General features: G+C 52.0%; 1 protein-coding gene across 1 annotated transcript; it reads left to right on the forward strand.

Annotated features, from left to right (window-relative positions):
- The first annotated feature begins 3150 nt into the window (after positions 1 to 3150).
- On the forward strand, positions 3151 to 4231 carry LOC136127666 (interferon-induced transmembrane protein 3-like). Its single transcript, XM_065883333.1, has 2 exons — positions 3151 to 3404; positions 4014 to 4231. Exons 1-2 carry the CDS (start codon positions 3156 to 3158, stop codon positions 4203 to 4205), a joined length of 441 nt encoding a protein of 146 aa, XP_065739405.1. The 5' UTR covers positions 3151 to 3155; the 3' UTR covers positions 4206 to 4231.
- Positions 4232 to 16878: the final 12647 nt, after the last annotated feature.

Below are 16878 nucleotides of genomic sequence, written 5' to 3' on the forward strand. Positions count from 1 at the left end.
TGAGCGCGGGCTCCCTGCCCGCTGTCGCTGCGCCGTGTACCAGCTGCGACTGGGCGCGGCAGCATCAGCACCACCCCGAGGGGCTGGACCTCACGCCTCCAAGAGAGGGGACCTCCTCAAGGACAGCGTGTCAGAGTGCCTGTGGCCACGACGGATGCTATGTGCTCCTGATTTCTCCGTGAAGCAGAGCTCTGTTTATTCTCTACTCCATTCTGGCCAGCAAGAGGCCCTGTAGAGACTTGCTTTTTCCTTAAAATGTTAATTCATGAAACTCCAGAGGCTAGGCTTAACAAAAGGAAGAGATATCTTTCTACATCCTAGACATGTTCAAATATCTGGTTTTATACTGTGTTAATCTGAGCAGGTTCACAGATGGATCTTATTTCCCTGTGTGGTTAGAAAGCTAGGTGACCCTAACTGTTACAGGTTGTTCTGGTCTCTCTGATTATTGGTCCTTGGAAATTCATTAGGAAAAGTTGTGTAAAACCCCTAAAACTTTGCAGAGGAATGGCACCTTCCAAGGGGATCGGCCAGCTGTACCATCCCCTCCTGCCTCCACCACCTCGCCTGCTGCGCAGGGACCCAGCACAGACTCCGAGAGACCCTGCCCCGCCTGAGAAAGGACCTCAGACTTGGGGAGCTGGTGGAGGGGCGTCTCCACAAGATGACATGCCCCTTCTGGGGCCTACCGTTGCAAGTAGAAGGGGTCAGACCCTCTTTTCTTTTGCCTACAGATCACCAGGGCATGCACATAGTAGAGTGTGAGCTGCAAACCCAATTTAAGATAGTCCAGTAGCCACGTTAAGAAAGGAAAAAAACAGGTGAGATTTATTTTAAGGATCTATTTTCTTTGAACCTATATGTAGAAAATATTATAACAACATATAATTAATGAAAGGTATTATTTTTTTAAATAAATGTATTTATTTATTTTTGGCTGCGTTGGGTCCTCATTGTGGCGCGAGGGCTTTCTCTAGTTGCGGCGAGCGGGGGCTACTCTTCGTTGCGGCGGGCGGGCTTCTCACTGCGGTGGCTTCTCTTATTGTGGACTAGATGCACAGGCTTCAGTAGTGGCGTGCGGGCTCAGTAGCTGTGGCACACAAGCTCTACAGCGCGGGCTCAGTAGTTGTGGCGCGGGGGCTTAGTTGCTCCGCGGCATGTGGGATCTTCCCGGACCAGGGCTCGAACCCGTGTCCCCTGCATTGGCAGGCGGATTCTTCACCACTGTGCCACCAGGGAAGCCCCATGAACGATATTATTGATGAAATATTTTATATCTTAACAAAAAATTCTTTTTTTCTCACCAAGCTTTCAAGGACAGCTGATATGAGACTTATGCATACGTCTTTTCTCCACTGGAACCCTCCACGTTCCTGGGCCTGGTGGCCACTGTGAAGCGCTGGAGCAGAGCCACCCTGGAGGCTGTTGTAGGAGTGGGAGCTGGCAGGGAGGACCCCCCAGGTGGGGCAGCAGGAGGGTGGCCACCAAGTTCATTCCCCCAGCCTGACAAGGGGAGGGCACAGGGGACTTGGAAGCTCCTGGAGAAAAGGCAGCCACCCTGCCCTGGGTGGGGGGCTCTCAGATGGCAGAGCAGGAGGGGCTGGGGGGAGCCAGATGGACATCGGCATGGAGGGGGGCTGCGGGAGAGGCGGGTCAGGGGCCAGGCCTACTATGTGCGTTACTTCTTTGTGACGGGGAAACAGCACAGCGCTCATTGCCCCTGAGACACCGGAACGGCCTCACCGCAAGACACACACCGTTCTCTGCTCCGATGTCACCATCTTGCTGTGGGGTGGACAGAGTCAGTAAGAGGAAAGCGTGTAATTCAGGAAGGCTCTGGGCGGTGGAGGCATTGACCCTTCCCGAGGCCCCTCCATGCTGCCCCTTAAGCTCCTTGGTCGGTATATCAAATGTTGGGGGGGGGGCGGGAGGGAGGAAGGAACGACGGGGCTGCGCAGATATGCAGGCCCTGGGCTCCTAGCTGCCACCAGATGCTCTGGACCCTGGGGTCTCCCACCACAGCTGCCTCCTCAGGTCACGCAGAGCCCTGTGTCCCCACACCCGGGACATGGGAGACCATGGGAGGCTCCTTTGGGGCAGGCCACCCAGGCTGCTGGCTGCTGACCTGCAACCAGGAAGGACCCAAACCAGCCTGGAGCAGGGACTCAGGGCCAGGAAGGCCAATGCATTTCCGAGGGGAGGGCGGTGCAGTGAGGGGTGGGCCGTGGGCCAGGGCTCGCTCTGGGGACTGGGGTGTGGAGGCTGAGTGAGGGTCTGGGAGGGGCCCTGCGTGAGGACAGCGGGGCTGCAGCAGGCTTGGGCCTGAGACCCCCGGGCTGGGGAAGGGTCCCGGGGCCCAACCACACCCCTAAGTAGGGAGGTGGGGTGGCTGAGACAGGGCCTGGCTCAGGTGTGAAGGGAAGCAGCACTCATTACCCCACATGTGCCTCTTTGCCATATTGATTACTTTAAGCTGCTTATTTTTAAGCAATAGGACACCTGGGAGAAGCTCTGAAACTGAGTAGGAGTCAGCCTTTCGAAAGACATTTACCCGTACGAGGGAAACCTCCATGCAGTGTGTCTCCTCTTGTGTGGCGATGAGGGGGACGGCCACATTTCTAGAGACTCTTGTGGATGGAGAAGCTCCGCAGGAAACCTTACAATTGTTTGTGTGCTTTTCCTTGTCACCTCCCAGAGGGGCCTCTCTTCCGCACCCCGCAACACCTTCTGTCTTTAGCTGGAGGTGGCATTTAAGGTGGTGGCTTCAGCATTTCGGGGAGTCCCTCAGTTTTCCTGGGTCTCTCCCATGTATAGAGGAGGTATACGTGTTATTAAACTTTTATTTGTTTTTCTTCTGTTAAACTGTCTTTTTATTACAGTGGGGTCTCAACCAAGAACCTGGGAAGGTAGAAGGAAAGTCTTCTGCCCCTTCCAGCCTCTGGGACGGGAAGCTCCCTCCAAGCCCTCAGCCTTCCTCCCACTCACGCTGGTGTAACCTGACACTCGGTGGTTCGCATCCCGCCTCCTAGGACCAGCCCATCCCGAATTCCCCAACTTCCAGGAAAAGGAAACTTCAGTGAAATCGAAACTACTGGGGAAAGGGAGGACCCCTGAGAGTGTCCAGGCACCTCGATCACAGCTGCCTCACGTCCACCATGAACCACACATCCCAACCCTTCTTCAATGGTGCCCACAGCGGGACCCCCCCGAACTATGAGATGCTCAAGGAGGAGCACGAGGTGGCCATGCTGGGGGCTCCCCAGAGCCAGGCCCCCGTGACGACCACGGTGATCAACATCCGCAGCGAGACCTCGGTGCCCGACCACATCGTCTGGTCCCTGTTCAACACTATCTTCATGAACTGGTGCTGCCTGGGCTTCGTGGCGTTCGCCTACTCCGTGAAGGTGGGTGGGCGCCTGGGGGGTTCTCCAAGGAAGTGCGTGTGAGCCTGGAGAGGCCCCCCTGCCTGGCTGGCTTGTGGGGTGTGGAGAGCCCTTGTGTATATTGTTGTGTGTGTGTGTGTGTGTGTGTGTGTGTGTGGCTTGGGGGATCATTCCCAGTGAGAGTTCACAGCGAAGCTGCAGGGGTGCACATGGGGATGGGGGGCTATGTCTCCACCATCCCAGGAAGTTCCCCTTCCCAGCCTTGTGAGAGAAGTTACATCCTTCACACTTTGGATTCAGACCTCGAGTCTGGTCCAGAAAAGAAAAAGGTACTGAAAGGACACTGACCCCTGGTGGGGTGAGTGGCCAGCAAAGGGGACAGAGCAGAGGGAGGGTGAGCCCTGGGGCCTCCCGGAGAGGCTGAGAGTCCGTGAGGAAGCAGATCGAGGCCCCAGGAGGGGACGGGGGGCCCACCGGGCACTGTCCTGCTTGGGCTCCGGGGAACGGGCAGGGGTGGGTCCCCATCTGGGTGAACGGGCCCTGGGGGACGAGCAGGGGAGGGCCTGAGTCACAGCACCTGGCTGTCACCTGGCCCAGCTCCAGGACCCCTCACCGTCTCTTCTCCCCCAGTCTAGGGACCGGAAGATGGTGGGCGATGTCATTGGGGCCCAGAGCTATGCCTCCACCGCCAAGTGCCTGAACATCAGTGCCCTGGTCCTGGGCATCCTTCTGATCACCGTCTTCATCGTTATTTTCGCCACTGGCTCCGTGATGGTTTTTCAAGCAGTTTCCCAGCTCATGAAGGATTATGGAGGCTCCTAGTAGCTGCCGGCAGCCCGAGGCAGTCACCCCTTTTCACTGCAGTTTATACACGCATCTGTCCACAGCTGAATGAAATAAAGCATTTGTATGTGAGGGTGTTGTGGGTTTTTGTTTTGTTCTGTTTTGTTTTTTTGCGGTACGCGGGCCTCTCACTGTTGTGGCCTCTCCTATTGCGGAGCACAGGCTCCGGACGCGCAGGCTCAGCGGCCATGGCTCACGGGCCCAGCTGCTCCGCGGCATGTGGGATCCTCCCGGACCGGGGCACGAACCCGTGTCCCCTGCATCGGCAGGCAGATTCTCAACCACTGTGCCACCAGGGAAGCCTGGGTGCTGTGTTTTGACCTGGGGAGGGGGCCCTGTTGAGAGTCCCAGCCTGCCCCTGAGACTGAGCCCCTCCCCCGCCTCCCCCCCGCCCCCACCCCCCCACCCCCCACCCCCCACCCCCCACCCCCCCACCCCCCCACCCCCCCCCACCCCCCCAACCCCACCCCGTCCCATCTGCTCCGCTGCTGGGTGGGACCTGCCAAGTCCTAAGGCTTTGCCTGTTTTTGGCCTCGAGCTGGGGCAGCAGCAATTGGACAGGGGTTTGGGGTGGTGCCTTCCTCTGGGGAAGGGTCATGCCGGGTCCAGAACACCCTTGACCCTGTTGACAAAATACAAAACAAAACAAACGAAGCCCGCAAATAAGAAAAGAGTTTATTTGGAGTTTTAGGATTTGCAATCGGAGAAGTGCAGATTCAAGTAGCGAGTCAAACGTGCTGCGAGGAAAGTACAAACGCTCGGGGGGTCTAAACACAACAAAGACATTCCAGAGAAGTTACAGGGCTTGTTTTACAAAGCGGGATCGGTGCTAGCAGGCATTGGGTCACATGTCGGCAGCTGATTGGCTGCTAAACTGAGGCTTCCAGGGAGTAAAGACAACAGGTTCCAAGTGGTCCCAGGACTGCCAGGACGTGTCCGCAGTGGCTCCCCTGCTCCCTTGCAGACCCTTTGACATGTGTCTCCACTTTGCTGTTCCTGGTCCATGGCCCCAAGGACCCCGTCAGCTCAGGAGGGCTACAAGAGTGCACGGGCCACCGCTGCAGAGACAGCCCCCAGGAGGAGGAGAAATCCCTGCCCTGCCCCGGAAATCAGCCCCCATCCTGGTTCTGTCAGGCCTCTAGATGTGTGGGCACTTGGGGTGCCCCAGGGCAGACCCTGCCCACAACCAGCTGGGCAGGTTTGGTGTAAGGTGGGGTGGCCCTAGCCTCCCCTTCGTACCCTGACACCCGACCCCAGCTGTGGATCCCCTCCCGACCCGCACCCACGCCCCTTTATCTGTCCCCAGCTGCAGTGCCCTGACTCCAGGAGATGGCCGAGGGGCTGGGGTCTCGGGGTGGCCATGAGGGAGCCCCTCTCCCCGGGGGTCTGTCACACGTGAGCAGGGAGGGGACAGCCCCAAGGAAGTCCGGGAGGAGGGGAGGCTGGCAGACCTGCCCCTCTGGATTGGGAAGGACTGACTCCAAGGTGAGGAGGGGCCTGCAGCCAGTAAAGCCCTGGAGTCCGGCAGGGGGCGCTGCCCAGCGACTCAGACCCCTGCTGGGTGGGCTGGGCAGGTGGAAGCTTCCGGGACCAGCAGCGCTCAGGAAGGGAGCCAGGGGCGAGGCCAGGAGAGATGTTCCTCCCCACCACCCCCACCCCGAGCGCGTCTGTCCTGCTCTACCCTCACTCCCTCGGGACCAAACCTGGGCGGGGCATCTTCAGGAATCCTAAGGGCGGACTTCCTCCAGGCCAGACTCCAGGCAAAGCTGGTCTGCCACCTAGCAGGATCCTCACCCCAAATCCGTGAAGACTGACGGGGTTACACTCAGTGCCACCCACCCTTCGCGACTGCTGTCCACCCGACAGGGGGATGTGGGACGTGCCTAGTCAGCCAGCCGGGGTCGGGGGTTTGGGGGTTTGGGGTCACACGTCTGTCCCCCCCGACCCCCTGCCTGGGAGAGTGTCCTTCCTGGACTCAGAGAGGCAGGTCCTCCAGCCTCCCCTCCTCCGGGAACCAGTTTCCCTGGGGCCGAGCCTCCCGAGCTCACATGTGGGACCCAAGAGAGAGCGGGCAACCTCGTCTGAGTCACCGTCCTCCAGGGAGGACCCCAACCTACATAGCCCCCTAGGTAGGACCTTGTGAGGGTTTGGGGTCTAGAGTCCTAGGTGCCAGGACGGAAGGAAATCCACTGTGAAGAGTGCTGAATTCAATGAGAGCCGGACAGGACTGGACCTCAGCCCCGTGAGGGAGCCCAGAAGAGCCTGGATCCCCAAGGGGCCTGTGGAGAAGGGTCACTGCCCCAGCACCAGCCTGTGGCTGCCTGGACTCCTCCAGCCTCTCCTGGGTGATGCATAGCACACCTGGGATACTGTGCAGGGTGCCGTGGGTCAGCCGGTAGGGTGCGTCCCCTGCGCCCACTCCCTCTGGGGCTCAGAGACAGGAATACCTGCCTGGGGTGCCCCTCCCTGTATTGGGCTGAGGCGGGTCCCCACCTCCCGGTGTACAGCCCAGGCTCACACCCAATGCCCCAGGGTCCCCAGTGTCTGTGAGACACTTCCACCCAGCAGGGCAGCCACGTTTGCGTGGGAGGGAGTGGTCTTTCCTCTGGGGGTTTCTGTCGACCGGGGCAGGGTCACCAGCTCTGCTCTGGGCTTCTGCTGTCAGCCCACAGCTGAGTGCTCTGTGCTTCCCCGAGGCAACCGGGGACTCACAGCAGTGTCCCCTCGCAGGGGACATCACAGCACCTTCACAGATGAGTGCACTTTATTGAATTCAGCTGTCGACAGCTCTGTCTCCATAAATTGCTGTATAAAGGGGTGGGGGGAGGGGGCGGGCCCACAGCCCCAGGTGCAGGGCCGGCGGTGGACGGCGGAGGAACTGGGCTGCCTCCATGTCCAGCGGCTAGTAGCCTCTATTATTCGCCATCTGTAAAGCCATCTGGTAGGCTTTCAGGTAAGCAAACACCAACCCAACGATCAGAAGGATGCCCAGGGCCAGGGCACCGATGCTCAGGCACTTGGCGGTGGAGGCATAGCTCTGGGCCCCAGTGACATCGCCCACCGTCTTCCGGTCCCTAGACTGGGGGAGAAGAGACGGTGAGGGGTCCTGGAGCTGGGCCAGGTGACAGCCAGGTGCTGTGACTCAGGCCCTCCCCTGCTCGTCCCCCAGGGCCCGTTCACCCAGATGGGGACCCACCCCTGCCCGTTCCCCGGAGCCCAAGCAGGACAGTGCCCGGTGGGCCCCCCGTCCCCTCCTGGGGCCTCGATCTGCTTCCTCACGGACTCTCAGCCTCTCCGGGAGGCCCCAGGGCTCACCCTCCCTCTGCTCTGTCCCCTTTGCTGGCCACTCACCCCACCAGTGGTCAGTGCCCTTTCAGTACCTTTTTCTTTTCTGGACCAGACTCGAGGTCTGAATCTGAAGTGTGAAGGATGTAACTTCTCTAATGAGGCTGGGAAGGAGAACTTCTTGGGGTGGTGGAGACATAGTTCCCCCCATCCCCGTGTGTGCCCCTGCAGCCTCGCTGTGAACTCTCACTGGGAGTGATCCCCCAAGCCACAGCTTCCACAGTTCCCTTGAATCTGCGTCTACGTCTACTTGGGAACTGTAAGTGGCGGTGCACAGTTTCCCATCCACGTGGAGCCCCCAGGCTGCCATCCTCACGTGTGGAGTTCTGCTGGTACAATCCTCCACGAGTCCTCAGACTCCACAGTAGCAACTGTTGGTGTTTACCAGCTGGAGTCAGACTGGGTCTGATTTAAAAACTGAACGGGGTTTCGAAATGAACTAGGTCCAATTTAAGCTGGACTGGGTCCAGTGCAGGTCCTCGGGCGAGTAAAATCTTAAGCAAAGGCTAACAGCGAATGCGAAATTTGCAAGTTAAAAAAAAAGGTGCAAAAATTGGTAGTGCAGGTGGAGCATTTAAGAGCTGTTAGACCACTTGTCTCCTAACCCAAGGACTCCCATGTTAGGATCAGTTGATCGTGGAACGGGTTATATTGACTCCAGGTCACCCACCAACGTCAAGAAAATTTCCGAGCAGCGAGATGCACCACGAACCACACACAATGTGCATCCCAGAGGCACATCCCTTTGAGGTTTTAGTTTGGCTCAGAGAGAACCCAAGGCTCAGCTAGAAGAAAGGAACTTGCCACCTGCCGGCACAACCATTTATTGTATATCTAAGAACTGTTGTCCCAGAAGCTGTAGATATCACAAAAATGGGGAAAGTCTTACTAAAACAACCTAGAATCACAATGGGCGTTTATAAGGACTATTCCAATTAGATAAAATCATTTAAGAGGTGTACTTGAAAGCAAAGTTTCCCAAATCAAAGAGAGCAAATGGGATAACTGTTTTTATTGGTATGTGGAAGCTTCCAAAAGCCTTCAAAATTCCAAAATACCTTCCTTAAAAAATTATTTGCAAAAAGCTAATGAAAATTTAAAGACACAGGTCATAATCAAAAGTCCACCAAAGCATTAACATTACAGCTACTACAGCTCCAAGACCAGTCACCTAGGGGCCCAGGGAATGATGTGTCAGTTGTAGTCAACTGTGGCAATGGAAAAGAGATTGTCCTCAAAGGGGATTTTTCAACATCAACTCCAATGCCCTCCTATCTATCCCCAAAGGAGGCCCCAGCTAGGCCCCTCCCAGAACTGATGGGACTCTGATGGGTCTCGGGTAAACTGCTACACTACTCCCTTAAACAGCCAAGGAAACTAAAATTAAAATTAATGCAAAACTGGAGCCTGCACAGGGGATCCTGGGAAAGCTGACAGAAGCCAGAGAAAGGTGAGGGTTCTTAGCAGAGTCAGCTCTCCTGTGTCTTTGTCTTTATTGCCCGGTCGAGAGAGGAAAACAAAATGTCATGGTGTTCCTTCCTTTCCAAACCAGACCTACAGATTATGGATCCTTTCTCTCCCAAGGACTGCTGTTGTCTTCTTGCTTGTCTCATTTTGTGTCCTAGGAGGGTGGCTTGGCTTTCTGCCTGCCTGGGACATGCAGGTTGTCAGCTCTTTTTTTGGCTGTCTTTGAGAGTGACTCTGGATCTTGGGGAGGTGGTAACCTGTACACCTTCTTTGAGGATGCCTCTTGGGTCCATGGAGTTGTTTGATATTGCCAGGAATATTTACTGTTTGTCCTGGCTGAGACCTGACAAGATATTTAAAAGGATACTCTAGTGTCGATGAAAAATTAATCAAACTAAGAAAGAAATGGAAAGTCTTATTTGAGCCAAATTTGAGGCTTATAACCTGGGAAGAACGTCTCAGAAAGTACAGAGAACTGTTCTGCCCATTAGAAGTCCAGGCACGGTTACATAAGTTTTTTGAGACAAGAGCGCTGTACATTAAATGACGCGTTATCGACAGTTTACACGATCCAGAGCTAAGCGACAGCGTGGCCCCTTACCAGGTCAGGAAGGGGTGTTATCTTTAAGGAGCTGCCTTGCTGATGGGTGAATATTGCTCTTTATGGTTGAACCAATATTTCTGCCGATGGGGGAGGTTGGTTGATGCCTAATGTCGACACACAATTCGCAGTGCAGGGAGAGAGGAGGCCAAAGGGCAGAGAAGATATTGTGTGTTTAAGATTTTCTTGTCTTGCCATAAAATGTGAATTTAACTTCTCACTAGGATCAGAAAGTTGGCTATATTGGAAGCTGATGTTCAAAGCCTGATAGAAATATTTTAGGCCTCCTCCCCTAAGCTAAATCTACTAAGAGGAAGGGAAAAACCTCCTAAAGCTCTTGGGAAAGGATTTAAAAAATTTTTTTTGCGGTACGTGGGCCTCTCACTGTTGTGGCCTCTCCCGTTGCGGAGCACAGGCTCCGGACGCGCAGGCTCAGCGGCCATGGCTCACGGGCCCAGCCGCTCCGCGGCATGTGGGATCTTCCCGGACCGGGGCACGAACCCGTGTCCCCTGCATCGGCAGGCGGACTCCCAACCGCTGTGCCACCAGGGAAGCCCTTGTAAAAGGATTTATGAGTGGATCAACCTATGGTGTCATTTAAGTTGCAACCCAGTTCTTTGAGGAATTAAAAACAAGTGTCCTTATCTTACAAATCTTTGGAAAACCAGAAATGTGGCTCCAGACACAGTTCAAAGTTCACCTGTTTCTTAAAAATTTGGAATCTGATGTTGTGACCTGTGAACATCACAGGAAGGATCTTCAGAGCGGTAGCTGGGGGCAGTGCTATTGCCTTAAAGGTTGATGACATCTCCCAGCTAAGCTGAGAGTCTGAGCAAAAGGGGGGACTGTTAAAAAGAAACAACAGGCCCCAAACGGAGTCATATGTGCTAAGCCCCACACCAGCCAACCAAGACTTAACACCCAACCTAATTGCAGTTTCAACCTTCCCCAGGAGAGTAACCTTTAACCAGTCAACCTGGAATTTCCTGGTCAGTATTAGGAGGAAACCCCAATAAGATCCTTTCCCTCCCCCCATAGGTGAATTATTTAAGCCTGAAATCTAAATTATCTAAGCCTTTTTTTTGTTTATGACTTCTTTGTCTGCCTTTAAAATCTTTTCCATTTTTGTAGCCTGTCGATGGAGAAAATGCCCACTGTGAAGAGTTGCGAGTGAAGTTTTATTTGGGGCAAAGTGAGGACTGCAGCCCGGGAGACTGCATCCCAGACAGCTCTGAGAAACCACTCCAAAGAGGCAGCGGGGAAGGTCGGTGTTATGTGTGATTTTAGTGAGGGGTGGTGGGGGCGACATGCAGTCAAGCATGCATTCTGGCAGAGGCTTGCTGCCGGTCACGAGGAACAGACGTCACCTTGAAGGATTTTAGTGCTTTTCTAGATACGAGGAGATGCAAGAATAGGGCTCCTAAGATCTCCTGAAAGTATCTAACTCTCTGAAGACCTGTCCTGCCAGTTTTTCCCAGAGCGCAGAGGGCCTCACTCCTGGTCTCCACCCTGAACGCCTTTCAGGGGGTGTTGAATGGAAGTCAGCAGCTTCAGTGGCTTATGATTTAATCCTCGTAGAGGCAGACGGCGAGTGCCAATTTGTAGTTGGCAAGCCCACTGGAGCTCCTTTCCACTTGTTGGATGGGATGCTACCCCATTCGTGAATCATTCAGTAAAGCCAATTAGATCTTCAAATTTTCACCGTTGAATTTTTTGGTATTTAATAGGTTCCTGGACCCAATTTCAATGTGTGCGTGTGTGGAGGGGGCGGGGGCTTCCTGCAAGGTGTCTGAGAATTCTACTCAGTTCAATTGAATTCTGACACTGTTCGCCCAGACACAGCTCCAGATCCCACAGGCTAGGGTCTCAGCTCCACAAGACAGCCCTCCCGGCCACTACAGACACCAGGTTATCACCTGGGCTTCTGACCCCAGCTGTAAACCAGAGGGGCCCACGAGGTCCTCCTTGGGTTCAACTAATTTGCCACAGAAGCTCGCAGAACTCAGAAGAACATTTTACTTATTTATTATAAAGAATATGACTCAGGAACAGCCAGAGGGAAGAGACACACAGGGCAGTTATGGGGGACGAGGCACAGAGCTGCCCTGCCCTCTGCAGGAATCTCCATGTGCTCACCACCCTGGAAGCGCTTGGAACCCTGTCCTTCTGGGGGTTTTGGAGACTTCATTACATAGGCACATTGAGTAAATCATAGATTGTTAGCGATTGACCCAACCTCCAGCCCCTCTCCTCTCCCTGGAGGCCTGGGGACTGGGGCTGAGAATTCCAACAGTCTAGACACATGGTTGGTTCCCCTGAGAAGCGCTCATCCTCAGGTGGGTCCGAAAGTCACCTCATTACACACGAGGATACCTTGTCACTCTCATCACTTAGGAAATTGTAAGAGTTTTAGGAGTTCTTTCCAAGAAACAGGAAGAAGGTCGAATACGTATTTCTTTTTTTTTCTTTTTTCGAATACATATTTCTTAATATAAATCACAATAACTCAACAGGCAAAGTATCACTTGGCTGCCCTTTCACGCAGGGCACGTGGGGCTGAGGAATCAGGGGGCTCCAGGCCCTAATCAAACTCTGAGTGGGGCCCGACCCCGTCCGGGCATTTCCCACCCTTGGGGTGGAATAAGAATGGAAGCAAGTGGTGCTCGGCACGTCCTCACGTGGGGTCAGTGGCTTCTGGGTAGGAGCCACGGTCACGGGGCTGGCTGGTGGGGACACTGGAATTGCTCCCCAGTGCCCACCCCCGCAGGGAGGAAAATCAAAACCAGTAACTAAGTCACCTACATAAGAATCTTCAAGTTGCGAACTTAAAATGATGCGAAGGTGTGTTCGCATATCCAGTCACGTAAGTTAGTTCACGTGTCTGGTGTACGTTGCCATGTGCGTGTGTCCGCTACAAGTGGTGGTGCTTTTGTGTACTTTACCGTACGGTACTGTTGCTGTACATCCAAGGAGCTTCCTAACAGAGACCTGACGGAACTGGAGGCCCAGAGGAAGGACAAAGAGAGACAAGAAGAGGAAGAAGTAGCTGAAGAACGGAAGAGATTCACAGCGCAGGAAATGGCAAGGGGGTTTTCTTTATTTGAGGAGGCGCTGTTAGTTTTTGAGGCACAGGACCTGAATATAGAACAGTACATGAAGGTTTCAGTAGCCGTTCAGAATGTAATCCAGTGCTACCATGTCACCTATGATAAGAAAAAAAGAGCCACTACCCAGACATCACTGGATCTTTTTTTCAAGAGGGTAGATAGAGTTGAATCCAGCAAGGAACCAGAACCTGTGCCGTCAACGTCAGGCGTGAATGAAAGTGCAGCTTGCCCTCCGTCTCCCATGGCTGACGATCCTTCAGCTCTACCGCCTCCCACCGCCTCTCCCTCCTGCAGTCGGTAACTCTTCCTGCCTGTTCCCTCGATGCCAGCCCTGGATGCCAGCTGTTGTGCTGTACTGCTGTACTTTTCAAGGGACTGCGCTGTAAGGTTAAAAATCTTAAAAAAAATCTTTTCTTTACTGTTTGTGTTTGTTTTTTATATGCTGTTTGTGTGAAGAGTGTCATAACCTGTCACAGTGCAGAACCGTACAGCTGACTGTGTTAGCTGGCTACCTAGGCTGACTTTGTTGGACTTAGAAAAAACTGGACCTATGAACACGCTCTTGGAACAGAACTCGTTCGTATGTAAGGGACTTACTGTATCCCAGACTGGGAGTGAAGCAGAAATTAAGCCACCTCAAAGCCTAAAGGGTGCAGGGGTGTCACCCCCACCAAACCTCCATTTCGTTCACCTGTCTGGCCCCAGACCCAGATGGAGCTGGTGGAGACTCGGGGCCGCGGCAGACTAAGCCGTGGGAGTCCAAGTGCAGCTGCCGTGCCAGACGTACGTCAACCGGGCCCGGGGCTAGGGTGTGTGGACAGAGGTCTGGGGAAGGCGGTCTTTCCTGTCCTGTCTCTAAAGTTGGACATGGCCACCCGGCCACCTCACGGCAGATCTGCCAGCCGTGGGAGGGTTGTGTCAGACCCACCAAAACAGAGCTTTGTTTGTGAAACGAAGAATGTCCACCACTCAACGCTACACGGTTCGGGTTGTCAGCCGCGGCACTTGCGGACCCACAGGGCGTCCTGAAAGGAGCTCGGGACAAAGGTCAGGAAGAGGCTCCTTGGATGTAGAGAAACCTCTGGAAAAAACTTTAATGAACCCGATTTCTTGTATCTTCCTGAAACTGTGCACCCCACATTGGGACTTGAGCCCACGGTCTCTTAATTAGAATCACTCACCTGCTGTCTGGACAGCACAGAAGGAATTCAGTGAGAGGCAAAGTGATAGACTTACTCATATAGGACGCTCGTGAGGGATACAGGCGGGCAGGCGAGGGGTTCTGCCCCAAGTACTAAGCAGGCTACATTTTTATAACCAAAGGGAAGCGGGGAGGGGGGAAGGCCGCCTTCTTCCTCATTCTCTGAGTAGATGTCACTAGCTCTTCCTTCGTATCAGGCAGGAGAGTGTTTGACCCTATGAGGTCAAACACGACCGTCATAGCGCTCATTCAAATCAGCAGAAGGGTGGAAACATATACTGAAATATGTTGAATCATCTCAGGTTTCCGTATAATGAAGGTCTCCTACTTTGGAATGTCATCTTTCCCTTAAATTCCTGTCCTCGGTCCTAAGGATCATTATCTTGGTGAACCCGACCAGCAGGATGCAGGCCTCCTTCTTTCACTTAATGACCTGGGGCATATCTCATACTTTTATTTATGGCTTTATAGTTAAGCGGGACTGCTTCGTTCATTAAGATCCAATAGCTTTCTTGAGTGATCATTAACCTACAGTGGTCTCCCAACGTTCCCTAGGTTTCCCTCTCTGTCTATAATTCCCTAGTGGGACTTCTACGACTACCTGTGTAACTATCCTACCGTATCCCTGTCATTCCCATACACGGAAAAGCCCTAAAAGCATTAGCTGAGATATCTGATCCTCGTAACTAGCAGGAAATTTTACTGAGATGCGTGCTTCACTGCATTTCCTAGCCCAAACCATGTGATACTGGCTTCTCCCCTACCTCGTAGTTTCTCAGAGCTACTGAGACGCTGTTTCCCAGTCTACAGTCCTCAGTAAGGTCCCTGAATAAAACTCAACTCATAGCTCTTACGTTGTACATTTTTCTTTCAGTCGACAGTTTGGGTGACCACGAAGGGACCCAGAGCAGACGTCTCTCCTTGCCTAAACTCCAAGAGGATAGGCAGCCTTGGTACTAGCGAGGGCCCCTCGTGTCCATCCACCTCCTTGGTGACTCACAGGAATGGATAAGTTTCTCCTGAGTCTCAGGTCTCCCATCCTGGTTGGCACTCCTGAGTTTTACAATATCTGGTGGTTATTAAACTCCTCGTTATAAGGAGTAGCTCTTTCTTTGAACTTAAGTCGAAGAAGGGGTACCTGGATTCCCCAGTTGAAAGACCCTGAAAAGGTTTAGACTCTGGGTGACTAGGTAGGAGGCTGGCCTTGTGTCTCTCCTTGAATTGGCTACTTTAACAAAGTTTGTCTGAATGAAAGTGACGATATCACACGAGAGCTTTCAGCTCCAAAGATAAGGGACCCAGCTTCTCCCAGCCAGCTACGGCTTTGTTTTCTCAGGCAACTGAAAAAGTTATAGGAGTGGTGGAGTGGGATCTTCATACCATGCAGCGGTCCCAAAGGGACAGCCTCTCATTAAGCAAAAAAACAAAAACAGCTCACTCGTCTGAAGATGCGCACAAAAGGATTGGCCATCTGGTGCTCAGGTTTTAGACTACTAGAGAGAGAGACCAAGACACGTGAGAGAGCTAAACGGCTCTGTGGTAACACCTGAAGGAGTTAAGCTCACAGATAGCACGCCAACCCACACAGAACTTTTAACAGCAATTTTATCTCAGCTGACCATGAAATGGGAAACAAAGCCTTCAGAACGGAAGAGAAAGGCATGCCAAATGACCTCCAATAACCCCCCAGCTGGGCTTATGTACTTTTGGGACTTATACTTGCAAGTACGTACTTAATTGGGAAATTCAAAAATCTCTCCCTGCAATGGCCAAGATGGAGCTCTTTCAACATTCCAAAACTGTTCTTCGCGTAAGCAGTTAGAGAAAGCTGGCTTGATAAAATATCTTTTCAGAAGTCTGACCCTAAGGGAACAAAAGTCCTTCTAGAAGAAGCTTGCATTTCTCTCCCTGTGCCTTTGAGATATAAATGTTCTACCAGGTCAGGGAACACATATCCGGGCCATCTCCAGGTCCTGATACTAACGGAAAAAAGGGGCAAGGGAAGAAGCCTTTTTAAAAACTCAAGCACCTAGACTTAGTCTATTTCAACTGTTATTTATAAACTAGTGAGTTTTATATGTTAATACCTGATTCATGACTGTTTTAAAATGAAAATGATGAGATCTCTGTCTATCTGAATGTATGTACATTATAAATGTTTCTACCTCCAGGTGGTATTTTCAAATTTAATTTGTAAATGAGCTCTATTTGATTGACTTAAAAGAAGTTAAGTGCTTACATAAATTCTCAGAAATATAATAGAAACTAACCCAAATGCATCTCATGTTATGTGATCAGGGAACTATCCAGTATTAAATTAACATTCAGTATTAAGTTTTGTCTGTTTCATTTAATTAATACAGACATGTCTTTAGAGTCATCAACACTAAGTATACTACTTTTATTGTACCTAGATTTACTAAAAGTCAGATAAGTTTATGTTACATCTGTAACAAAATTTGTCAGCAAGAAAAATAGCTTCAGATGATGGCTGACTTGTTCTGATGTCCCATGAAGTTTTCATGGGTCATCTAAACATAATTGTTGGGAACAAGTGAATTAAAGAGATATAAATGGGGTAAGAGCTTTCAGATGAACCTTTTAAGAATAGTTAGGTTTTATGATATGTCTACTTACCAGATTTTTGATAACTTGAAACTTGAGAGTTTTGCTAAATAAAGTTACATGATGAAAATTTATTGAATGTCTCTATTATTTCCAAATAAGATAAAATACTGAAACATTAATTACAAAACATAGGCTTCCTTTTACAGAAAAATTAAAGATATTAGTAGATATGTTTGGTGCCATACTGAGGCATATTCTATAAGAAAGCACACATTTTTTGAAATTATAAATAATATTTATAAATTTGCCAATTTACAGAGTGCTAAGGTAAAAGATAGTTCATAATTGCTTACTTCTTAGTTC

This window comes from Phocoena phocoena, chromosome 8, assembly GCF_963924675.1.
Source record: "Phocoena phocoena chromosome 8, mPhoPho1.1, whole genome shotgun sequence".
NCBI classification, from domain to species: Eukaryota; Metazoa; Chordata; class Mammalia; order Artiodactyla; family Phocoenidae; genus Phocoena; species Phocoena phocoena.

Excerpts from the sequence above, each read along its gene's own strand:
- LOC136127666 (XM_065883333.1), top strand. The coding sequence starts at position 3,156 with ATGAACCACACATCCCAACCCTTCTTCAATGGTGCCCACAGCGGGACC. Across the intron at positions 3,405-4,013 it reads CGTTCGCCTACTCCGTGAAG|TCTAGGGACCGGAAGATGGT; the intron begins GTGGGTGGGCGC and ends CTTCTCCCCCAG.